This window comes from Rhinopithecus roxellana, chromosome 2 (genome assembly GCF_007565055.1).
Source record: "Rhinopithecus roxellana isolate Shanxi Qingling chromosome 2, ASM756505v1, whole genome shotgun sequence".
Classification (NCBI taxonomy): Eukaryota; Metazoa; Chordata; class Mammalia; order Primates; family Cercopithecidae; genus Rhinopithecus; species Rhinopithecus roxellana.
The window spans coordinates 11572394-11599609 of NC_044550.1; the positions used below are offsets into that span (position 1 = coordinate 11572394).

At 36.2% G+C, this 27216-nt stretch overlaps 1 protein-coding gene across 1 annotated transcript in view; it reads left to right on the plus strand.

Annotated features, from left to right (window-relative positions):
* Positions 1-27216, plus strand: part of MTTP (microsomal triglyceride transfer protein) — a 54679-nt gene that overhangs the window by 13555 nt on the left and 13908 nt on the right. The window contains exons 4-15 of the mRNA XM_010371637.2: positions 817-924; positions 2382-2498; positions 2800-2939; positions 6205-6355; positions 8520-8677; positions 12005-12173; positions 13045-13152; positions 18086-18298; positions 19270-19481; positions 21644-21741; positions 21833-21954; positions 23441-23668. Coding sequence (XP_010369939.2) covers positions 817-924; positions 2382-2498; positions 2800-2939; positions 6205-6355; positions 8520-8677; positions 12005-12173; positions 13045-13152; positions 18086-18298; positions 19270-19481; positions 21644-21741; positions 21833-21954; positions 23441-23668 — 1824 coding nt within the window. The remainder of the gene's footprint in view (positions 1-816; positions 925-2381; positions 2499-2799; positions 2940-6204; positions 6356-8519; positions 8678-12004; positions 12174-13044; positions 13153-18085; positions 18299-19269; positions 19482-21643; positions 21742-21832; positions 21955-23440; positions 23669-27216) is intronic.

Sequence of the window (27216 nt, forward strand, 5' to 3'; positions counted from 1 at the left end):
ATGGCAAAAGATACTGTTATCATCTCTGTGCCTATAGATATCAAAGATGATAAAACAAAGCTAAGTGGCTTACTATTCCTGCCAAATCATAGTCACCCTCCTCATTTCAACCTCCTTTCTCTGCCTTCTAATGGGAACCTCAAAGCAGTGCCCTTCTGATGGGAACCTATGCAGCAGTAGCAATCTCAACCTCAAATTTCCCAGCCTTCTGTATGTGTGTATATATATGTGTGTATAAATAGGTATACATTTACCCAATACCAATATAAATGCTCTGGAGGGTAAAGAACATTGCCCCTGTGAAATGTTGACCATGGGTATTATGGCCACGCCTGGGGCCTTGAGATAGCCCATAGAGGCTGTGCCATCTCAGGAATCTCAAAGGTAGTGATTGCCATTTTCGGCCAAGAACTTTTTTATTTGCTGTTATTTTAAACTTTAGTTATTTTTTGTTTCAAGTACCGTTACAGGTAGAGAACATGCTGACATGTTCAAGCAGAATGTCCATTTCTCTTCCCTTGGGCCACCCTTGTTTTCATGAGGCTCCCAGCTTATATCAGTGCTCTTGCCCAATGCTGTGCCCATCATGCAAGAGCCTTCATTATCAATCTCTCCCTAAACTTCATATTCTGATGGTCTCAGAGATTTTAAATAGCTTCTTTTCACAAAAAGGAAATTCCAGATTTGGAGTGTCAGATCTCTTTCTCCCAGGATTAATACAGGTAAGCATCTGACCTTGCCTGACACTTATTTAACTAAATCTGATAAATGATGCATTTTTGCTTCATTTGTGTTCTGTTCCCCTCTCCCCACCAGGTCAAAGAGTTCTACTCATATCAAAATGAGCCAGTGGCCATCGAAAATATCAAAAGAGGCCTGGCTAGCCTATTTCAGACACAGTTAAGCTCTGGAACCACCAATGAGGTACTAACAAATATTATTAAGGATTCAGTATCTCAATAAGTTTGTAAGGATTTCTACTTATACAATTTCAGTAGAAGAGTTACTACTAAGGTAATGCTCAGAAAAGGTGAGTTGTGTAGTGAAGTCTTGTTTACCTAGAGAATTAGAATTATTTATACTAAAGGAACGTAGTGGGGATCATTCCAGTGGTTCCCAGATGTCACTGTGCACCACTGTACCATGGAGGGGCTTGTTACAAATATAGATTCCCTATATTCATCCCAGAGATTCTGATTCAGTAGATCAGGGAGGACCTGAATATCTGTATTTTGTTTGTTTGTTTTTTGAGATGGAGTCTCACTCTGTGGCCCAGGCTGGAGTGCAATGGCGCAATCTCGGCTCACTGCAACCTCTGCCTCCCAGGTTCAAGTGATTCTCCTGCCTCAACTTCCCAAGCAGCTGGGATTACAGGCATGCACCACCATGCCCAGCTTGTATTTTTAGTAGAGACGGGGTTTCACCATGTTGGCCAGGCTGATCTTGAACTCCTGACCTCAGATGATCTGCCCGCCTTGGCCTCCCAAAGTGCTGAGATATCTTGCTTGGCCAAATATCTGTATTTTAACAGTCTTTGTGGATTATTTGGATGCATTGTCAAGGTGGGGAACCACTCATCTGTACCAACACTGTTCATTTTGCAAAAGAAGAAACTAGAGAAGTTAGGTGGAGCTTCTAGTATCATACCTGGAGTCAAGACTGGAGTCCAAGTTTCTTAGACTGAATTCAACCAGCCCATGAGTGAGTGAAAAATCTGATGGTAGGATTGCACCAAAAAAATGTTGGTTAGCTTGCTAGAAAAGAGACCTCTGCTTCTGTGATGCTGGCAGAGGCCCCAGGAGAAAGCTCAGAGAAGCTAGACAGAATCTGTACTGGGATACATTTGCCTAAATTCAAACTAATGATGTGTAACTAATGATGATTTGAGTTAGTCCCACAGGATTTTAAGAATTTCTAATCATATTCAGCTAGTTGAAGTTACACACACACACACATCTCACACACACACACACCACACACACACACCACACACACACACACCCCACACACACACACATGCACAGAGAATCTAGATACAGCATTAACAATCAACTCCCTTGCCACAGAATTACCCATTTATCAGAAGTTTCAATTGTTACCAGGCCATTTATCTAATTCTGATTGGATTTAGAGAGAAGTAGGAAATCCAACATTATTCCTGAAAAAAAAGAGAAGGCGCTAGTAAGACTCAACCAAAGAGAATGGGAAGGAATCAGCGAGCTACCGGAAACCTTGTTCCTGTCTTTGTATCTTATCATCCTGGGGGAGAAAAAGAAGTCCCCTGTGGCATATTAGAGACCTCAGTTTTCAAGCCACTTCTCATTAGAACTCAATTGGCCCACAAGGAATCTCAAACATTATGCCCTTGCCTTTCTTTTTAGGTAGATATCTCTGGAAATTGTAAAGTGACCTACCAGGCTCATCAAGGCAAAGTGATCAAAATTAAGGCCTTGGATTCATGCAAAATAGCGAGGTCTGGATTTACAACCCCAAATCAGGTATGATAGATATCACTTTCTTTGAGGCATTCAAATAATTACATTTTGTAGAGATTAATTTAATGTAATAGAAAAATAAAGTAGAAATAGAATTTTGAAACATTTATAATTTTTACTTTAGGCTGTAAATTCATATATATGAAATGAATAGGCCCATTTCAATAAGTTGTAGGTGTTAATAATGAGGGATGGGTGTAATGAGGAAGTTGTTTTGTAGACCGAAAGATACTTTGCTATTTGACTTGATTTGATAATTTAAAAGATGATTACTTGTTATAAAGATGGCTATTTATTTATTTAGGTCTTGGGTGTCAGTTCAAAAGCTACATCTGTCACCACCTATAAGATAGAAGACAGCTTTGTTATAGCTGTGCTTGCTGAAGAAACACATGCTTTTGGACTGAATTTCCTACAAACCATTACAGGGAAAATAGTATCAAAGTAAGATAATGCTAAAATTTTTATTTTCTTTGCTATTCTTTGTTATATTATTATACTTGATTTGTAAATAGATCTGTGTGTGTGTGTGTGTGTGTGTGTGTGTAGTCATGCGTTGCTTAACAATGGGAATAAGTTCTGAGAAATGCATTGTTAGGCAATTTCATCATTGTGCAAACATCATAGAGTATACATACACAAACCTAGATGGCATAGCCTACACCACATTATATGGTATAGCCTATTGTTCCTAGGCTACGAACCTGTATAGCATATTGCTGTACTGCATACTGTAGACAATTAAACACAATGGTAAGTTTTTACGTTTCTAAACATAGAAAAAGTCAGTAAAAAAATGCAGTATAAAAGATACTATGTAGGTGTACCTTTATTCATAAAAGGTACATAAATGAAATTTGCAGGGCTGAAAGTTGCTCTGGATGAATCACCAAATGAGCACTGAGTGAATATCATAGACTAGGACATCACTGTACACTACTGTAGACTTTATAAACACTGCACACTTATGCTACACTGAATTTCTAAAAAACCTTTTCCCTCTATCATAAATTAACCTTAGCTTACTGTAACATTTTTACTTTAAAAACTTTTTAATTTTTGTTAACTTTTGAGCTGCTCTGTAATAACATAGTTTAAAACACTTTGTACAGATGTACAAAAATATTTTTTCTTTAAATCTTTATTCTATAAGCTTTTTTTTTTTTTTTTTTTTTTTTTTTTTTTTTTTTTTTTTTTGAGGCAGAGTCTCACTCTGTCGCCGGGGCTGGAGTGTAGTGGCCGGATCTCAGCTCACTGCAAGCTCCACCTCCCGGGTTTACACCATTCTCCTGCCTCAGCCTCCCGAGTAGCTGGGACTACAGGTGCCCGCCACTTCGCCCGGCTAGTTTTTATATTTTTAGTAGAGACGGGGTTTCACCATGTTAGCCAGGATGGTCTCGATCTCCTGACCTCGTGATCTGCCCGTCTTGGCTTCCCAAAGTGCTGGGATTACAGGCTTGAGCCACCGCGCCCTGCCGCTTTTTTCTATTTTTAAATTTTTTATTTTTATTTTTTACTTTAAAAAATTTCTGGTTAAAAACTGAAGACATAAACATGTATATTAGCCTAGGTCTACACAAGGTCAGGATCATCAATATCACTGTCTTCCTCCAGTGGAAGTCACCTACAACCTCCAAATCTTGTCTCACTGAAAGGTCTTCAGGTGCAATAACATACGTGGAGCTGTCACCTCTTCTGATAACAATGCCTTCTTCTGGAATACCTCCTGAAGAATCTGCCTGAGGCTGTCTTATAGTGAATTTTTTAAATAAGTAGAATGAGTACACTCTAAAATAATAATAAAAGGTATGGTATAATAAATACAGAAATCACTAATAGTCATTTGTCATCATTATCAAATATGTATTGTACATAACTGCATGTGCTATACTTTTATATAACAGTAGCACAGTAGTGTGTTTCCACCAGCACTGGCAGAAATATATGAGTAATGCTTTGCACTATGATGATAGGACAGCTATGAAGTCACTAGGCAAGAGGAATGTTTCAGCTTCATAATCTTGTGGGACCACCTTCGTACATGGGTCCATCATTGACCAAAATGTCCTTGTACAGCACATGACTGTATTTATTGTGCTTCCTCATTTCAACTGTGAGCTCCTTGAAAGTAGCAATTATATCTTGTTCATCTTTATTTTTTACATCGTCTACAACAATTCATGGTACATGGTAAATAACCATGTTTTAAATAAAATTGTATTAAAAATCAATTATTTGTTGAACAGATTTTAAGTTTTAAAAAGACAAACTACTTGATTCATTCTAGTTCATTTTCTAATTTCTCTGTCAAATGTTTTATATGTTAAGGTTAAAAAGTGGTAGCATTTGTAATTTTTCTCTTTAAGAGTTATAAAATAAATATTGTTGTTAAATCATAAAAAGTTCCATAGTAAAGGGATGTGACAAAATTTTTGATATGACTTATGCAACTTAAATATTTAGACCAGTTTTTCAACTGAAGACCATTTCTCTGGACAGAATTGTTCTAACAGGATTAAGAATTAGAATTTTAAATCTTAGAGTTTCTGTTATTTTCAGATTTTAATTCAGAAAACAATGTTTTCTAGAAGTGATTGTATTATACCTTATGCCATTGCTTCTCAAAAAATTTCTCTGGAGTAGCTCTAATGTTAGTACCAAATAGATACAAAATATTAGTAAAAATGCCTCATTACAATGCTTGAAATTTTATGGAAGCCTCATCTGGAGTAGAATTTTGCTTTCTACTTCATATACTACCAGTATATCTATAATGTTTTATTATATTTTCATATAAAATCATTATTTTAAGTTACTTATCAGGCCTATGAGATTTCCATTGCTATGTGACAAACAACTCCAGATTTAGTGGTATAAAATGCAACAATCACTGTACTGTTCTCTGTCATAATTTATAGGCTTGCCTTAGCCTTGGTTGGCATCTATGTAGTTGCAGACAGTCAAACTATTTAAAGGTTGTTCCCCCATGTATCTGGTGCATGGGCTGGAAAGACTCAAACAACTGAGGCTCCTCATGCAACTATCTTTTATTTCCCTGTGGCCTCTCAGCATGGCAGCTTCATGTCAGACTTCTTATGTAGTAACTCGAGGCTCCGAAGCACATGTACTGATAGTGTGCCAGAGAAAAGCTGAATCCTCTTTTAAGACATAGCTGTAGAGATCACATAGCGTTACTTTCACTCCCCTCTATTAGTTGAGGCAGTCGCAGAGTCCTACCCGGGTTCAAGAAGAGGGATGTAGACCCTACTTTTTGAGACAGACAGGTTCTGGAAGAACGTGTCAGACAAAAATATAGTTGAGACTATTTTTGGAAAATAAGCTTTTCTAGCTGTCTTGGTTAATAAGTAGCACATGGTTTTATTGACAGTATCATTTTCAGAAAGCTGGGCTAAATTCAAAAGAGCTGACATCACATATCTTATACATCATCCAGGCAATTTTTCTTCCCTGTATACTGTTGACATAATATTTTGAAAATCCCAACTTAAATTTTCAAATCTTTTCATACAATTGTTGCTCCAGAAAGACTTCATAATGAGCTTTCAGTTACCTCTGGAGATATCACAGTTTGAAAGACATGGCTATATACAACTTGAATAAATTACTATCTTGTTTGCCTTTGGCAATTAATATCTTGTTCACTCAAAAGAATGATTATAATATAGCATTTCCCTTTGGTATTACGCAGGCAGAAATTAGAGCTGAAGACAACCGAGGCAGGCCCAAGACTGATGTCTGGAAAGCAGGCTGCAACCGTAATCAAAGCAGTTGATTCAAAGTACACGGCCATTCCCATTGTGGGGCAGGTCTTCCAGAGCCAGTGTAAAGGATGTCCTTCTGTAAGTGCAGACAAATGTGGGAATAATCATGACATCAGACTCTGTTTTCCTTTTGTCTCCAGTGAAAACATCAGCTCATTTAATGAAGAAAGTTTCTGAAGAACTACCAGCTACCACAGAGTTGTGATGACAGCAGTCACAATATGCACCTGACATGGTGCATGACACACCAATAATTAACGACTAGTTACCATTCATTCCTCTCAAAAAGTGTTATAACTCAAGGGCAGCTTTTAATAAGTCATCTAGAATTCAGGGAGGATAGAGGGTTTAATGAAGTCAGGGGGAAGCATATGGTATCAAGAATGTGGACAAAGGCTGAACCCTGAAATTTCTGTAACATAATAGTGATTTGTCCACAGGTGACATACTTTACTGGCCTCAGTGTTCTGAGTATTGCTGCAAGGACTGAAAAAGGATACCAGGATCTTTGCCTAAATTAGGAAACATTTATTTACCCCAGTTTCCCCTAAAATTACTCTCAGAAATGCGATATCTCATCCCCAGGGCAAAGTGTAGATTATCTTGTAACATTTTTAATCCAACAAAGAAAATTTTCTTTTTATTGCATGAATCAATTATGATATACAGTCAGAGAAATGACTTACCATCCAGAATTTCCTTATCTGTAATCTTTTATCAGAAGAACAAACCATTGGCTTCATGCTCTGTGTGTAACTGCAGGGAGATGCTCTTTCCTTCAATACTACTGGTGTTTGTTCAGAAAAGTGAAATCATCAAGATGTAATACCATAATTTGCTTAAAGTACAAGACAGTAATTGCTTATTAGTTTCTGAAATTGAGTTAGAGGAAAAACAAAACATTTTAAAACACAAAATCATCATCTTCAAATGTCGTTTCTTCTTTTACTTGTTTTTTTTTTCATATGTCATTTAATGTTCTAATGTAATTTTCTAATGTATGAGATGGAAATTAGGAAGGTGGCTAATAAAACTAATCTTATGCTCTGCACTATTAATTTTTGTCCCATAGATATTAAACATTATGAGCCATCTAAGATTTTTGATAATTATTTCCTAATTATTAGAGAAAATGATTTATTTATGTCATTGAGGAATTTGCTTTTCCAAATTTGGAATTTCAAATTCTAAATTTGCTTTTGTAAATTCTGTTGCAGCTCTTTAAAGAAAAACAAAAACACCTGAATTCATATTGATGTTCTCTGCCTTCAGAAATGACCCAGTAAATCTTTAGCTAAGTGCAGCTGGAATTTCACTTGGAATATCTTCTTAAGATTAGATAGCTAAAAAGGACTTGAAAAAGAGAAAAAAAAAGGATCCATGGCTTATTAGAAGTAATGAATAATTTAAAAACTGGCAGCAAGTTATTACTATAGAGTTAGAGAGTCAGAAGTCACTGATAGGATTTCATAAAACTGGGGGGAAAGTAGTAAAGTATGAAAAATAAGTTATTTAGTTAGTTTCAAAGCCAAGAGATGCCATTAATTAGAACTATTTATTAGGTTGTTGCAAAAGTAATTGTGGTTTTTGCCTTTACTTTTGCAACAACCTAATACTAGTTTCAAAACTGCAATAGAGTAACTTAGTGTGTGTGAGAATTACCTTTGTCTAAATGTTACTCTAAAAAACATAGATATAAGAAATGAATAATTCAGACCTTAGCAATAGCAAAACATTGAATTTCATACAAATAATACAATAAAGAGATAGAATGGGGAGCTCACCAAAAAACTGATTTTCAGTGAAGTGCAGGTAAATTAGAAACCTGATACAATTCTTCAGCAGTTCTATTATTTTATCACTGAAATATTTTGCTGTTAATTAAAATTCTGCACAATTTAAATTACACTATGGTAGTCAAAGCCTGGTCTCAGATACAATTCCCTTGGTGTAGCCATGAAATGACCTATATACCCAGAAACCAGTTAATTATTGTCCTAGGCTCTTCAAGCTAAATAGGAATGGACAAAAACAGTCCTCCTACAGAGGAATGGTACACAGAATGAATGGAAGTCCCAGGGGTGTGATATGGGCAGATAACTATCAGGTATATTGAGGTAAGGTACAAAAAGCTGCTTTTGCTTCAGACACAAGGGGCATTTTATTCCTGGGAGAACACCCTTTGTAAATGTGGATGTTCACAGTTGTGAGTGGGGTATGAGCCTACAACTATGTTTTGCAGATCTTGGAGCACTGGCAGTCCATCAGGAAATACCTGCAGCCTGACAGCCTCTCCAAGGCCGAGGCTGTCAGAAGCTTCCTGGCTTTCATTCAGCACCTCAGGAATGCAAAGAAAGAAGAGATCCTTCAAATCCTAAAGATGGAAAGCAAGGAAGTATTGTAAGTTCCCCAACCTTTGTGTGGGGTTGTCTGTCAGAAACATTTCTGGATTGTTGGTTTTTTTGAAGCAAGAAAGACCCCTTTTAAACCAACTGCCCCACCTCCAAAACAATTATTTTGTTGTACTACATTTTCATTGAACAATAATTCCACCGTTCTGTAATTTAATGGTCACTTGACCAGAAATACAATAGCAGATTTTTAGCAGGGACTTGGAATAAATATGTTGTTGTGTTTATGAGTTTAAATCGGGACTAGATTGGTACATAGATAAGTGAAGGCAGGGATTCGTCGTGACACCGTGGGGCATGTGCTTCCTCGCTGTTTTTGAAATTGTGTTCCTCGTGCTGTTGACACCTGAACAAATTTGAGTTGATTTAAAAAAAAACAACAAGAAAGGTTTGACTTGTTCAGTTGAAAATGTGATTTCACTAAAGAACCAGTTGAAACTATGTTTTATGTAGAAAACTGAGAACTGAGGCAAATGGTGAAAAGAATCTGGAGAAAATAAATCCATACATTATTTAATATTTGGTGAAAATATGATTCGTTTTACATGTGTAATAAACAGAGTTGACTTAATTCTTTCCCCAAAACATTGCATCTGTTTCTAAATACAATGTATTTTTAGTCTATAATACAGAATTTGTTTATATATACAAATTGAGCTTATGATACCAATTATCTTAATTGATGATATAGAACAAGTCTCAATTAATTTGACAGTGAAAAACAGTCATTAACATAATCAAAAGTGGAAATTAGCCAAGTTACACACACACACACAGCAGTAGCAGTCACTGAGTTCAAAGGACTGAATTCCCCAACAGGAGGAAAATTGTAGCTTTTTTCTGAATAGTCTGTTTATGTTCACTTGCATTTATTTACTTGCCTTAAGGATATTAAAAAATTGCTAAGAATTCCAAATGACTAATCAAAGTTGGTTAATCTCTTCAAAAAGAAATATTTAAACCAGAAATTGAAAAATAATCAAAATCACAAATTCTTAGGCTCTGGTTTCAATTACAGCATGTTAAAATATATTGGTAGAAGGACTTGTCTTAACATTACTTTTTGTATTTTTAAGATTCTTTAAAAATTTTACCACTCTCAAAGTACATTGTCTTAACATTAAAGGCAGAAATTACTGAGAATAAAAGTGGAATCATTAGGTATTAATTGAGAATAGAGATTACACTACCTTAGCATTATCTGTATCCTAAAAATCTTAAGGCAGCAATAATTTGGAGGACTGCATGATGTATTTTCTAAATCAGATTATTTATACAAATTGAACCATATAACATGCAACACACATGTAGTGTAGTGTAATAGAAAGGACACTAAGATGAACTAAAATCAGAAAATCTAGTTTAAATTCTAACCTCCAGTAACGGTATATCCTTTAAGGAAGTCTTTTTTTGTTTGTTTGTTTTTTGTTTTTTTGAGACTCTGTTTTGCTCTTGTTGCCCACGCTAGAGTGCAATGGTGCGATCTCAGCTCACCACAACCTTCACCTTCAGGGTTTAAGCAATTCTTCTGCCTCACCCTCCCGAGTAGCTGGGATTACAGGCATGTGCCACCACACCCAGCTAATTTTGTATTTTTAGTGGAGATGGGGTTTTTCCATGTTGGTCAAGCTGGTCTCGAACTCCCGACCTCAGCTGATCCACCCGCCTCGGCCTTCCAAAATGCTGGGATTACATACGTGAGCCACGGCACCCGGCCAAGGAAGTCTTTTATATTTAGCTTCTCGGAGCCTCACTTTCAACATCTGTAAAATAAGGATAATAATTCTTTCTATTTATTGTAGGATAGAGAGAGGCAGGGTGGTGGAATGTAACATTTCCCAAAGAGCCTATATGTTGTATCCTGTAATTTGCAGGAAGTTAACAGGTATGCAAAAATGAAAAAGATTCTGTGAGCAACTGAGTTTGCAAAACTGAATGAAACCATGTCAATTTCTCTCTGTTGCAGAATTTTATAGTATCTTTAATCAGATAATATTCTGGTAAGTTTTCAATATTTTCTAAAATACATGACCTTGAAAATCCCTTTTCTTAAAGCATTTTGTAGGACTAGTGTTAACATGAAAAACACTTTGAGAAACATCAATGTAATTAAGAAACCATGGACTCCAGAGTCAGAAAAACTTAGGTTTCAATTCCAGCAATCCCATTTACCAGCTTTGTGACCTTGAACAAATGACTAGGTATATCTGTGTCTGTTTCCTAGCATGTACAGGGGAATATTAATATTACACTGACAGGAATGTTCAGTGGATTAAATGAGGTGGTAGTATTAATAACAGCTAATATTTATCAATCACTTACTATATGTCAAGCACTCTTCTGAATGTTTTACAGAGATAACATAATTTAATCCTCCCAACAATCCTGTGGTAAATACTACTTTAACTTCATTTTACAGATGAAGAACTTAAAGAGAGGTTGGACACATAAAATTTTTAACACAGAGCTTGCACAATATAAACTCAATAAGTATTATGTCTTCTAGTTATCTAACCTTAATTCACTAGGTTTTTGTTAGGATCAAAATAGTACAAGTACATCATTTTTTAAAAGTATAAACTACTAAGCACGTGTCACATTGTCTGGTGTGTTTAAATAGATGTAGTATGTAATATTTACATACATGTGTTCGTTAATATGACAACTACTTTTAGAAGTTTTACCATCCCAGGCTCAAAAAAGCAAAGATTTTTGATGACTAGAATATGTAACTAGAGTTTTTCTGTAGGAGTTCTATTCTGCTCACACATATTCATTGTGATTAAACATAGAGCTATACCATGTGTTTTTTTAATTTTTAAAAAGAGCAAAACCTTCTTCCTTGGATATAAGGTTAAAGGATTTTCCATCAAATAATACTGCTTTAGTTCAAGTAGGCACTTCTGAAATGTGTGTATTTGTAAAGCTAATTAAAGAAAGAGAATAAATTTAGGGACCCATAGCTTTTATGTATTACTATATAGGAAAGAATTTGAACTTAATTTCTAATTGTATTTATATAATTTTTATTTACAAATCTCCAAATTATACTTAGCTTAGGTTAATATAGTAAAATTAGTTTGTATATTCTGAGTATACACTGTTTGAGTGAGAGAGAGGGGCGTTAAAGGAGAAAATTAAAATTAAATGGGGAGGGGTCTTTTTGAGAAAGTCTTAATCATTTCTTCATTGGTTCAAATTTTAAAAAATCACTTCTTGAGAAAACTCAAGCCAATAGAGACTCTGTGAATGGTAGAGATTTTTAAGCATTCCTTCTCCTAAACATTGATATCCATGATTATGCCTTTTTTTATAGACCTCAGCTGGTGGATGCTGTTACCTCTGCTCAGACCTCAGACTCATTAGAAGCCATTTTGGACTTTTTGGATTTCAAAAGTGACAGTAGCATTATCCTCCAGGAGAGGTTTCTCTATGCCTGTGGATTTGCTTCTCACCCCGATGAAGAACTCCTGAGAGCCCTCATTGTAAGTCAAATAGAAAATAAAGACCCTCAGCTCCTGTAAAACTTCTTAAGAATATTAACAGTAATTAAAAGTTCCTTAGATCAGAATGAAGGCTATCAACTAGAGACTTCTGAGTATTCATATTCAAATTGGGGTATTTTCTATCCACTAATTATTAACTGTATAATAAATTATTTCACTTAGTGCCTTATTCGCAATTTCACTAAATAGTATAAACTATATGGAAATTTAAAGATTGTGTTCACCTATCATGTTAAATAGCACAGGACACAATTTCAGAGGGGGGAAGTCTGGGTTATGCTTCAGTAATCAATTTTACAAGATTTGTTTCGACTTCAAAAATTCTCGTGATACTTAATATACCTACATTGAAGAGATACAATTCTTCTGCTGTTAAAGATTTATATTGAAAACAAAAGCTAGACTTCTCTTGTGTCCAAGAATGTTTTCTTTTTAATTGCACTGTTTACCTATGATCTAGCGGAATAGTTCATAATCTTTATGGAAAATGTACCCATTGAGAATCTGATAAAAGTGATGAAGCCCCTTTTTACTCATACATAAAATTTTATAACCCCTCCCCCACTTTTATTTTTTGTTCATTGACCCAATGAATCCAATCCATAAACCTCCAGGGTTAAGAATTCCCTATACCGCAGGTTAAAAATCCCTGAAAAGGGGATTAACTCTTCAATTCAAAGCTACATAGCAAATGTGTAAGTGTCTCAAAAACAAAATTCTGAGTTTGCAATCTAGAAACGTAAAAATACTTTCCCAAGGATGTGTTGGTTACTTTATTTTTTAACTAAAAGTGTTCCTTGGAAATATTTAAATGTCTTGGTAACCTATTTTATCCCTGTTTGGTTAATAGAGTAAGTTCAAAGGTTCTATTGGGAGCAGTGACATCAGAGAAACTGTTATGATCATCATTGGGACACTTGTCAGAAAGTTGTGTCAGAATGAAGGCTGCAAACTCAAAGTAAGTGCAAATCCAATCTCATGTATTACATCATTCTACACCATCGTCCTATTTGATACTCACCATGCTGCCTACTATTGGCACTACTAATTCTCTTTACTCTATTCTACTTACCTTATTTGCATAGCAATTTTTGCCATCTAACATACATTACAATTCATTCACTTACTATGTTTATTGTATATTTCCATTTCATTAGAATGTAAGTTCCATGAAGAAATGGAACTCGATTTTTTTCAACACCAATTGCTCACCAGTTCCTGGTACATGGATAATATTTAATAAAGACTTGGTCAAAAGTGAAAGTACGATAACCTCCCTAGCCATATACTTTGTTGAGTACCCACTATGTATTCAGTTTTAAATGGTGTGTATGATATACTTCTTGTTTTCAGAGAAATATTAGACTCTAAGGCTATCTCCTAGAGCAGAACTTTGTCTATAGTAAGTGTGATTTGCAGTTTTAAGTTTTTATAGTAGGAATTTAGTTACTTCTAATCACAGAGAACTTTGTATTTTATTTTCAATTTCATTTGCCTAAAACGTTTCTACTTGCCTGAGTGGACTATCAATTTTCACATCTTTCTTACTAAAAAGCAAAAAGCAAAAACACTTTTTAAGTATAACTAAATACGGAAAACCAAAATAGATTAATGTCTAACACACCCCGTCTTTCTATAATGCAAATAAAGATGCTAAATATATAAAAACATAAGTCTCTTTTCTGTCCACATTATACAGACAGTGTTTCATCAGCATTTTTTCTACCTCAGACAACACTATGTATCATTTTGCTTACTAAGTGCTTGCTATTAAAAATAGTAGGGAAAATGTTCTTGAAACCAAATAGTCCCAAAAGAGGCAAGCTAAAACTAGAATATACATTAAGTATGAAAAAGATCACTGAAAACCAGTAGTACTGAAAAGGCTTGAGTATTAACTTATTAAGTTCTGGCAGAAATTAAATTTATTATTTTTATATTAGGGAAGCATGACTTCTTATATTTTTCAATTTCTGTAATTATTTGAGTAGCCGATTTACTTCAGCTATTTGTATATTAAATATCTTGGCTAAAGATAAAACCTACATATCGAAAGATCTATTCAGCAGTATTTAATGAGCATCTACTCTGTGCTAGGTATGATGCTAATCCTCAAATATAAACATACGTAAAATATTCTACCATCCTCAAAGAACTCCTAGTCTGTTTATCAAATATAAACAAATAAATAATATTGAAATAAAGTACTCAGACAATACAGAAGATGCAGCAATGTTTTCTGTTTGAGTGTGCTAGAGAAGTTTCCACCAAAATAACAATTTTTAAACTTAGTCTAGAAGAGGTTTTTAAGTGAAGAGGTCAAAGTATGGAATGAAAGATGTTCTAGGAGACATACAACAATGTATGAAAAGGCTCAAAGTCAAAATGGGCCTGGTATGCTTGGGAACAGTGAGAAATTCTGTGGGGTTGGAACATAAAATATGTATGTTTCTGGGGGCAGATAAGTGAGAGTGGAGACACAGGAAAGATGAGAATAGAGATGGAAGGTGAGCTGGATCTTCATTAATAACAAACTAAGGAGTCTGGCCTTCCTTCTACAGAAAGAAGAGACCAGTGAAGTCTTTAGGCAGATGAATGACATACTCAGATTTTTTATTAAGAAAGAAGCAAGATGTTGTGTGGGCTGATAGTTTACTGGATTAGAGTTACTGAGATCTGACTGGAAGCATTTGCAATAACCTAGGCAAGAATTAGTAAAGGTCTGAATTAATGTAGGGGCAGGGGGCTGAGAGGAGATAGATTCAAGGACCATTTTATTTAGTGACTGATAAGATGTGGGGAATGAGAAAGATGTAAGAATCCAGGTGACTCTAAAGCTTTCAGTTGAGGATACCAGGTGTATGGTGATGCCAACCACTTAAGTAAGGTTTATACAGACTAGTTTGGGGGTGGGAGGAGAGTACAGCTATTAGTTTGTTTTGGCCATGTTAAGTTCGAAATCCTTTGGGTCACCAGGTTCAGTTGTCCAACAGACAGGTGTCCATATTCACCTGCACCTCAGGAGAGAAGTTAGGGTCAGAAATAGAGAGAGGCTGAAACCTTGAAAGAGACTGGGGTTACCTAGGAAAGTCATGTAGCATAAGGAAACAGAGCAAACGATCAAATTTAAAGTTCTTCTGATAATGGACAGCTTGGTTCTCATCACATCTTTAAAATTACCTTGAAGGTAGCTGCAGACCATCTACTATCATTGGCATTCAGTTTTGTTCATGTTTTTGAGCAAACTTTTTTTTTTTCATCTTTGAGGATGATGAGATTTGGCCGTAGTGAATTTAGTACCGAACAACTGTAATAAAGGTTCAATTTTTCTTTTGAATTTTCTGCTGTGGAACACTCATTTATCTTTTGCCCAAATCAAAGATATATGAAAGGAAGGAAAGAAAATGATGTCTTGTATTAAATAAGCACAAATTTAAGGTAGCTACTGGGCACACTATATGCATACTGTATAAAAGGTATCTGCCATCCTATGTAGTTCTATAGCCTTTCAGAACTTACTAGCATAAAAGCTACTGTCCTGTGACAGTCTGAATGGTGGCTAGACAAGTGCACAACCAGTACTATGCCACATGTTTCTTTTTTATGTTTGTCTTTTGCTTATGTTTTGACCTCCCTGCATCCTAATTGCTTATTTTCACTGAATTTGTACTTGAAAAAATTTAAACCTACAGAAAAGTTGTAAGAATAGTACAATTCCATGAACACCTGGATATCTTTCATCTAGATTCATCAGTTGTTAAGATATTCTCATCTTTGCTTTATCTCTTTCTGTTTTATTTTAGTTGTATAATTTGACAGCGATTTGCAGACATCTGACATTTACCTCTAAATACTTTTACTTCTTATTACTTGAGTGCCATTGCAACTAGTATCTTACAATGAAAAAAAAAAAAAACATGTATTTACCAAATTGTGAATTCCCACTGCTATCTCTAATTCTAATTCTAATTCAACACTATAGGGTTCTTTTTCCCTCATTTCATCATTATATTTTCCTTCTCCCACTGTGACAAATGTGGTTTTCGAGAACATCAATATATTGATTCATCTGCTCAATTCTAAAACTTACACAAGTTTTTTTGGAATTGCCACACCAGTATTGCTACAGAAATAAACTAAGTTCAAAACTTTATTATAGTTATTTTTGTCCTTAGACTATATTCCATTGCATGTACACAAAGTTTTATGCTCTAAAGTTACTTGGATTAATTCTTTTTTATTCTCTTCTGTTTAGTCATATTAACAAGTTGATAGACATTTAGTTTCATTTGTTTCTGGTTAAATTGAATTTTGATAATTGTTCATCCTGTTGATTTAATTTTATTTCTTGAACATGTGAAATAGTAATGTGGTTCAAAAGGCAAAACTGTGTTTTAAAAGTATTATCAAAGAGTTCTCATTCGCTTCTTGATGCTTTTCCCCCAATCTCACCTACTTCCTCTAGGTAAACAAAATCAGTGATTAAAAAAAAAAATTTCTTTCTATGTTTCCTTTTGCAACAGTAAACAGATGTTCACACATTTACATACGTTTTTGCATAAAATATGTCATTCTATATATACTCTTTTTGTATCTTACATTTTTCACTTAACAATATATCATGAAAATATTCCCTACATAGAGATCTTTTTCATTCCTTTTGACAACTGCCTAGTACTCCGTTGTGTCTATGGACTATGTTTTATTTAACATCTCCTATGAATGGTCATGTAAGTGGCTTCCACTATTTTGCTATTACAAGTAATACTGAAGTGACTAATCTCAGGCACAGATTTTTGCTATTTTTGAGATGTAGCTTCAGGGATAGAGTTGCTTGCCAAAAACCAGTTCTGTTTGTTTTTGTCACATTATCTTTCATAGGAATTGTACCATTTTAGGCTTTCATCAGCAATTTATGAAAAGTCCTACTTCACCATAGTCTCACCTACAAAATATGGTAGCAAACTTTTGAATTTTTCACCAGTTTGGTAGTTGAGAAATGTCACTTCTCTGATTAAGTGTGATGTTTAGCATCTTCCCTTCTATTGGGAGCCTTTTGTTAATACTTCTCCACTCTTCCCCATATCATTCATTCTCCCCAACCCCGTGTGTGTGTGTGTGTGTGTGTGTGTGTGTGTGTGTGTGTGTGTGCGTGCTTGTAGCCTAATTTCAGAGGTTATGAATCCTGTGGATGAATTAGATCTTAAAACCCTTTATTTTTAAAAAAATTTTTTCAGCCTAGGCTCTGTCATCCAAAGAATCTTTATTTTAAACATGAAACTGAAGTCTCTAAAACATATGTAGTGGCAAATATAAGACCAGAACCCAGATGTCCCTGTTTCTAATTTGCTTTCCCATTAAACTATTAACTTACACTCAATCCTCCCTTTTCTCAGACTAGGACAAAAGGACTTGTCTCATTATAGAATGTATTTGAAAAGTACCTAGTAAAGTACCTACCACATAGGAGGTACTTAAGAAATATTTTTTAAACTATATTGCAGCACTAATTAAATTTGGAATTAAGTTAAAACAAGCACTTTTAAAACATTTAGAGCCAGACCTTATGGTTGAGCTCTAAGAGGTCTCACCCGAGTTTTTACTTAAGGAAAGATGCATGGTGACACTAAGGCTCCATCTAATTGCTGCTTTAGCAATTGATAATACTCCCTGCTTCTTGAGAATGTATATGTATTAAAAAAAAAAAAAGCACAACACCTTTATCAGGCTTTACTTGTTTGCTTTTATTCCACTGTGTGCCTCAGTCAAGCAACCAATGCAAAACTTTGTAAAACTGTAGGTTGCTTTCTTCGACCCAAGAATAAAGCCAGTCTTACCAAGTCTTCTTCAATGTATGGTCATGCATATATCTAAGGTATATGATTTTTCAGGCAGTAGTGGAAGCTAAGAAGTTAATCCTAGGAGGACTTGAAAAAGCAGAGAAAAAAGAGGACACCAGGATGTATCTGCTGGCTTTGAAGAATGCCCTGCTTCCAGAAGGCATCCCAAGTCTTCTGAAGTATGCAGAAGCAGGAGAAGGGCCCATCAGCCACCTGGCTACCACTACTCTCCAGAGATATGATCTCCCTTTCATAACTGATGAGGTAAAATCTCTGAGAATATTTGTGACATTAACAGAATTAAAAAAAAAGCATGTCTGAACAGGAGTCAAATGCAAATTCCTCTCAAGTCACTCTATATTTTCTCCAAATAGTCTTCTCTCCTGCTTAAAAATAACTCTAAAATTGCATTTGAGCCTACTCTAAATATCCTCACAGGGTAACATCCTATATCCTGAAGCGTAAATATTGAAGCATATTCTCTTATTTTAAGAAACAAATTCCTTTTTGAAATATATTTACTTTTATAAGTTTTAAGATGCTGTTACATTTTTCAATACTGAAATATCCTGGTTTAAATATAACTTTGTTTGTTACTACAACTACATGTTTCAGGAAGCCAACTAAATTAAACCTTTGTTAGGGCAGAGAATGTCTACAAAGCTCAAGATAAACCATCTGCCGAGAATGGTGTTTCCAGTTTGTAGCTAAGTACCTGCCCACCAGTTTTGTGTTGAAGTTGGTGGCTGCAAATCATGACGGTTAGGGGCACACGCTTTTGAGAAAGACAGACCTACACATAAACTCTGGCTCTGTCCTTCCCTGGTTGTTTGTTCTTGGGTGACTTATTTAACGTCTGTATATCTGAGGGCAAAGCCAGGATTTGAGGGAGTTAGTAAAAGGTAAGGGGAAATGGAATTAAATAAATATAGATGCTTAGTATAGATCCTTACATATTGCATATCATTAGGCAGTTCTAATAATCTATGAAGTTACTTGTTGCAATGGAATGCAATTATTTTGGCATTCTTAATGGCTTCAGCCTAGAAGTGATCCTCATAGATTCTGTCAATGGCCCATTAGCCAGAACTAGTCACGTGGCCCCCACCAAATCACAAAGGAATCTGAGAAATGTAGTAACACATATATATTTTTATGAACACTCACTATTCCTGCTGAAATGTCCATTTAAAAAATATCTAGATGTGCACTAAGTTTGAACATCTCATGAACAGGTGAAGAAGACCTTGAACAGAATATACCACCAAAACCGTAAAGTTCATGAAAAGACTGTGCGCACTACTGCAGCTGCTATCATTTTAAATAACAATCCATCCTACATGGAAGTCAAGAACATCCTGCTGTCTATTGGGGAGCTTCCCCAAGAAATGAATAAATACATGCTCGCCATTGTTCAAGACATCCTACATTTTGAAATGCCTGCAAGGTATAATATATTGCACGTCTCTCTGTGTAGTCAAGCTTATTTGTGTGTTCATGTGGTACCCATGTAGCTAGTAATAATGATGTGGCCATTATGCAGGGTTGCATTGCATAAAACCAAAGAGTGCCAGATTTCCCATAATAGGGCTATTTAGGGGACCAGGTGAAACAACTTCAGTTTGGCACTATGAGTCCATGAGTGGGAACTCGGTATAATTTTTACTAGGGATGTCTTGTTCAGTCTGGCAAGTGCATATTGCCAAATATTTTAAAAGCTAACTGCATTTTCAGCAGGATTTTTAAAATACGTACAACAAAACAACGTAAATTCTTACCAAATGGTTTTTTATTGTAACATTTCGAGTGTTAGGAGTTTTTGAAACCTCATTTATCACAGATCAAATAAATTTCCCATTTAAGTTTAAAATCTTAGGCACTGCCTACATTTTAAGATGATTCAAAATTTAAAGAGTGCATTCAGTAGAGTTCATCACTCTATAACTCTTGCTGAATTAATTTCCTTCCAGTTCCCAAGTCTCTCCTCCCAAATGCAAAGTGGCTCCGCCAAGGTGCCTCCTCCCTGGAAATAGAGGGTCAGAGAAGGAAGTTTCATTTTTTCTGAGTTACATGCAGAACACTACCCCCAGGAAAGATCAGATTTAAGCATTCACCACAGAGATCGGAAGGGTGAAAAATAAAGAGAAAGAAAATGAAAAAAGACGGCATTAAGAGGTTGAAAGAAAGAGAAACAAGGACTAAGACTGAAGGAAGACATAAGAAACAGATGTGAGTAGAGCAGAGATAAAAGCAGGACATTCAGGAAAGAGGAAGGGAGCAGGTGAGCGAGTGAGAAAAGAAGCCAAGCCTCTCTGCCGCCATGTATTTCTAGTTGAATGCATTTAGCTTCTCCCTCTATTTTTTTGTTTGCTTTTATGCGACCCTGTGGAGGAGATCCTGGGTGTACTTGCTGCCTTTGTCTTGTGGCCCTAGCATTTCAGGGACCTGGAAAGAGGAGACAGTGGGGTAGAGAACAGACTAGAAATTGTGAGGAAAGTATCACCAACAATATGGGTCAGAGTCTCCGAACCAAAAACATTAGAGTGGGGAGGAACACCAAAGGCTCCCTTGCTTGGCATCTCTCCACTGTAGGGCTGTAGTCTCCCAGCAGGTGGTATTCAGACTTTGCTTCCTTCTCCCGGTGACAGGAAGCTCACCATCTTTGAGGGAACTTGTGCCAGTGTTGTTCAGAGACTCTCAACGTTATGTCTTTGTATAATGTGAAATCTTCCTATTGGCTCTGGTTTTATCCCAGGAGCAAAGCAAAATACATCTAGTCATTCATCCACAAGAAGACTCTTTGAATATCTGAGAACAGCTGTCATGACCCTCCTCATCTTTGCTTCTCTAGGCTAAAATCTTATAACCTAGTGATATTGGAGGGGAAACCTCTCAGGATGCCATTGCTTCCCCTCAGTTATTTTCTACCTCAGACCTAGGACCAGATTTCTATAGTTGATTATTTTGATGTTTTGCTGTATTGTCGTAATGTTGCTATTATTGATATGATTAGTGTTATGTAATCAGAAATGAACATCTTAACACTAATTACTTAGACAAGACGGAAGCATGGGGTAAGGATTAAGACTTGCTCCAGAGGAGACAATGGTTTCTATATGGGTTTTACTGAGCTGTTTTTGTAATTGGAAACTTCACAGATATAGAAGAAATACTGGAAATGTACTGTTATATGTCATTAGTGAGAGAGACTATTAGAGAATGAAGAAAAACATTTAAAGAAATATTGTGCAACCTCTCCAGTTTGGCACAATTTTCCTTTAAGTGTATGCACTATTTAACAATAAAGCCATGACAAATTTTGCCATGCCTGAAATGTGTCTACTAGTCAACTTAAGCCACCTCAAAGCTGGACACCCTTGCCTTGCTGTCATTTTGATACCAAACTAAATTTCAAATATCTGAGTAATGAAGGGGCTAGCCCTAATCCTGATGCTACCACGCCAGCTGGCACCACCCTGGCTCTTGGAAAGGCATGAGGAAAATTTGGCTTCCTCCTTTTTCCACTGAGGATTTCTTTTTTCCAAATTTGACTTGGGAAACAGTCATTACAATGAATGTGCAGCTTTTTTTACCCCTCATGTGTTGCAGCAAAATTGTCCGTCGAGTTCTGAAGGAAATGGTTGCTCATAATTATGACCGTTTCTCCAGGAGTGGATCTTCTTCTGCCTACACTGGCTACATAGAACGTATGTACACCAAAAAGAAGTTCTCCCTCTGTACCCCACAACTTAGCATTGCTGGAACTGCTATTAAATTACAGTTATTGTGTGTCATCAGGTAGTCCCCATTCGGCGTCTACTTACAGCCTAGACATTCTTTACTCGGGTTCTGGCATTCTAAGGAGAAGTAACCTGAACGTCTTTCAGTACATTGGGAAGGCTGGTCTTCATGGTAGCCAGGTAACTCACTTCTCATGGATTTTGCTTAATAAAGTACACAAGAAATCAGGCTAAGGTAAAATAAAACATATATACTGTGGTTAATGCCATAGAATGTATAAGTTAATGTTGGCTTCTGTCATATTTTGCCCAAGATTCCCTTATCTGTAAGAGGCTGTATGGTTTATGGTCACTCAGAGAAAGTTTCAAATATGAACTTGAAACCTAAGTAATTTGATCAGTTGAACTTGCCAAATGTCTATTTGTCTTTTCAAAGGTGCACATATTCACAAAACTGAAATTGTACCAATATTTCTCACACAAACATTTAAATATAATATTTTATTTTTATTCACAGATATATTTCTTAGCCCACTCTCACCCCCAAGTATTTAATTCTAGAACATATTTTCCTTTTCTGGGTGTTTCTGTGAAGAGATTGATTCCCCATAATAAAACCTTTCATAATAGAATATGACGCTCTAAAGGGTCAATCTATATTTCTCCAACACTGCTAGGAGAGAAAAGAATAAAATGTAGGCATTCAACAGTTGGCTGACTTCCATCCCTTTAGTGTTAACCAAATTGAGGTGATGGTCTGTAAAGACTTCCTAATAATGACATGTACTTTCTTTTTAGTTTTTATGTACATCAAATTATAACCTCATAAATACAGCCATTTAAGTTTTCTAAATGATCCAATGCTATAAAAACTTGAGTTTTTATCAATCTTATATTACTATACCTTTTGGTAGTACTATAGTCAGAATACTATGCCCTTCTGTCCTGACGAATCACCATCTGTTTTCTGATATGTACTTTGAAATGCAAAACACCCAGGAGTTAAAGGGCTGGATATGGAGGACAGAAAATATGTAGGATTCCTATTTTTGGTGGAAATAAGGGTGTTAGTCCCCTCATGGTGTTTATCAACTTTTTTTTTTTTTTTTTTTTTTTTTTTTTTTTTTTTTGGCTAGGGAGAAAAGTTTGACATGGAATGGGGTGAGTCATGGTTTAGAGAATACCATGTCCTCACATAGCAGCAGCCTTAGAATGACTCTGCCAACACCTTTCCATCTCATTTTAGATGCTCTGCAAGATAGCTGATGCATTGTATATGACAGTCCTGGAAAGACTAAGGGTTTCTAGGATGACATCATAAAATAGAAAGCTCATGGTCTTCATAGTCAGACAGAAGGGGTATGGGTCCTGTCTCTGACATATATTAGCTGAGTAAACTTGAGATTTTTTTTTTTTTTTGCCTCATCTACAAAATGGTTAATATCATATGTACCTCAAAGAGTGGTTGTGAGGATTAAATAAAAAACTAACCCACCTTGTATTCGGGCATAGAGGTTTTTGTCTGTTTTATTTTCTGTTTTTAGCTGTTGCAAATATTTAAGTTTTTGGCCCCTTGAGAAGTTCTAGCTGCAGCTCAGAAGCTTCACCATTATTTATAGAGCAGGGAGGGAGCTTGCATCATGAACATTATATTGATTTTCTCCAGGTGGTTATTGAAGCCCAAGGACTGGAAGCCTTAATCGCAGCCACCCCTGACGAGGGGGAGGAGAACCTTGACTCCTATGCTGGCATGTCAGCCATCCTCTTTGATGTTCAGCTCAGACCTGTCACCTTTTTCAATGGATACAGTGATTTGATGTCCAAAATGCTGTCAGCATCTGGCGACCCCATCAGTGTGGTGAAAGGACTTATTCTGCTAATAGATCATTCTCAGGTAATTCATTCAATCTGTGAGTATTTATTGAGTCCCTAAAATATACCAGGCACGTTTTAAATATGCTTGGTTCTTGGAGGATACAAGACAAAATTGTGCCCATCTTGGAGCTCATATTCCAAGCACTTGGCCCTTGGTATTGTTGCCCTTTCTCCTTTACTATAGATATGTTATAATTTCATTTATTAGATGATTAATAAGTGCCTTTAATTTGAGGCAAAGAGAAAATGTTGATGCTAACAGAAACGAGAAAGGTTAGGACACAACAGAATAGAGCTACCATTGTCTTCTCACTTGGCTTTCTCCGGCATGAGGGCTTAGGTGATATTTATCCTGAAGGCAGAGGCTGAACTATGTGGCCTTATAAGTCACTGATGACATTTGTAATGACAGCGACGATGAAGATGCATACAGTGCATCATTTTGACCCTGCCAAATTAGTAGAGGCACAAGCAACCACGGCCATGAGCCACATGCAAGAAATCATGAAGACTCTTTGCCCAAAAGTCTCATGTATATAAAATCTTAGAAAAATGTGTTCATTCTTAAGAGTATAGGAGTACTTTCATTCTCTTGAGTCACATTCTTCAAACTGGTTTTCAATTTTTTGTGGCCCAAACTCTTATAATACTGTACCAAAAAATGACAATATGATCTTTGGTGCAGTAAGATTTAAGTGGCCAACTTACTGTGGGATGGAGATGGTCTGCCTAATTAGATTTTCTGAAAAACAGAAGAGGGTTAATCTGAATAACCTTTGAGTTTGAATGTTTGGTGCTTAAAATTTTTCTTTAATAGTTTCATTTATTTCCTGCTTCATTAAGCATGACAACATAAACAATGAAATATTTGCTAAATAAGATCTTATAGGGAATCAAAGTGATCACTGTGTACTTTGATTCATACTTATTATATTGAGAATATATAAGGAGATTGAAATAATAATTTACAGATGATTGGATTGACTTGTAAAGTTTGCTTTATTGTTTTAATACATTAATGGATAATAGCCTACATTTGAATTTTGCCTCCGTTACCTTCTTGCTATGTGCTCTTGGGCAGTTACTTAATAGCCTTAAGCCACAGTTTCATACTAGTAAAGTGAGGCACCTGGAGCAGGTGGTCTGAAGATTTTATCAGCTTTGTTGTTTGCCAGATAATTTGAGGATTCTGATTTGTTAGATTCTGGTTAAGAAATCATAGATTTTAAGGGTTGGGAGACATCTTAGATATTAGATTGTATTAAAACTCCTCCAAAACCTCATTATTTGGAATTAAACAGTGTTAATTTTCTATCTTTCTTGTTCCTCATATCAGCTCACGATAGCTGTATAGAACAAAAACAAAAAGCAATTTAGAGTGGCTTGACTAAATAGTTTGACTTTTATAGTGTAACAAACATTTGGAAGTAGGTGGTCCAGGGTTAATATGGAAAACTTAAGGTATCATCCGAATTCAAGCTGCTTTCCTTCAGCTCAGCCATTCTTACTTGTGACTTTTGACCTCATGCTTGTCACCTTGTGATTATCAGATGACTGTTCCACTTCCAGAACCACTTCCTCATTCCAAGACGGAAGAAGGGAAGGATAAGAGGTCACAGAGTCTGACTCTTTTTCAAGAATTGTTTGGAATCCTTGTCTAGGTTTTGGACCAAAACGGTGTTACATGGCTACCTCTAGCTGAGAGGGAAGCTTGTGAACATAGTTTTTCAATGGGTGTCTGAACAAAATAGTTTCTGTCAATACAAATGTAGAAAGGACAAACAGCAGTACCTCTTGTATCCCTTAATCCTCAAGTCACACATAAAAAAAAAAAAAAAGTTCTCAAATTATATCAGAATTTTACATTGCACAATTCCAGTTTTAATGAAAGAATTGTCTAAAGGCAGCACAAGTACTGAAAAAGTAGTCTACGTTTTAAGACACAGAGGACAGCTCAACACCTCCTGTACGTGCTTAGCCATCCATAAACAATGCTTGAGAATTTGAATTGGGGTGTAAAACCATGAGGAGTAATCTAGATCTGGGTCAGCAAACTTGTTCTGTAAAGGGTAGAAGGTCAATATTTTAGGCTTTGCAGGCCACATGGTCTCTGTTGCAGTCACTCAGTTCTGTTACTGTGGAGTGAAGACAGCCATCAGCAATACATTAGCAAATAAGTATGGCTGTGTTCCAATAAAATTTTATGTACAAAAATAGCCAGTGGACCAGACTTGCCTGCTGGTCATAGTTTGCTAGTCCCTGATCTGGGTTATGTTGTACAGTTTTTCTATTCACTAAGCTAGGGCAGCTAAGGCAAGGCATATTCTATGAGAAAGATTGTCCCCTAGCTATTAAACATAGCCCAGTGTCTGTGTGTCAGGTTGGAGTATTTGGCAGATCTGAGGTTATTATACAAATTAAGCTGTCTGAGGCCCCCTGGCTCTGCAGAGCACTCCAGTAATGCCATCCTAGCTTCAGAGGCACATACCACTCTAGGTCAAGTGCTGACACTGAAGGAAATGTTGGCAGTGGGTAGCCCATCATAGCCACTAGGGCAGATGGAATTACTGTGTGCTTGCTCACACTTTCTCTCTTCAGCTAATTGGATTACTCTTCAGAGAAAGATGTCTGATAAAGTCAGTTTAATAAGGGGGATCCTCTTTAGCCAGTAAAGAACATATTTCCCTAAATGGAAGCAACGGGATGAGTTGTCAAAATGTCAGCATCTGAGCTATAAGAAACACTTATGGGACTAAGAGAATCAAAGCGGTCACATTAGCTACAAATACAAAGTTCTAATATCTTTTTCCTCTAGTTCATAGGAAAGAATCTAAATAGATATGCACTCTGGGCCAAACAAGGATATAAACCTATGCTCTCTCTCTCTGTTTCTTAGAACAGGCTTTCTTGTACACCAGAAGACAAAAGAGAGTTATGAGCTTGTGATAGCTATGAATATTAGTAGAAAAGTCTTCACACAGGCCAGGTGCAGTGGCTCACACCTGTAATCCCAGCACTTTCAGTGGCCAAGGCAGGTGGATTCCTTGAGCTCAGAAGTTTGAGAACAGGCTGGGCAACATGGTGAAACCCCAGATCTACAATAAAATAAAATAAAAAAAAATTAGCTGGGCATAGTGGGGTATGCCTGTGGTCCCAGCTACTCAGGAGGCTGAATTGGGGGTGAGTTGAGGCTGGTGTGGCCCATGATCACACCACTGCACTCCAGCCTGGGTGATAGAACAAGACCCCATCTCAAAGAAAGAAAGAAATGTCTTCACCCTACAGACAGCTGGATCATTTATTCTGGCTTGATGTGTAGCCACTGAGACTAATTTTTCCTTTCAATCTTAAGATATAATGCCTACCATGGAAGATTGGTATGAGGATTAAATGAGACATCAAAGCTTTATAGAACTTTGGGCACACAGTAGGTACTCAAAACCTGTTAGTTCCACTTACTTTATACTGCTTAAAAATTAGCACCATGTGGCTTAGTCCCTTTCAAAAAGGAAAGAGTGCTTTGTTTTTCTACAGGGGTCAGTGGTTTATCTTTACAAGAGGGTCCAA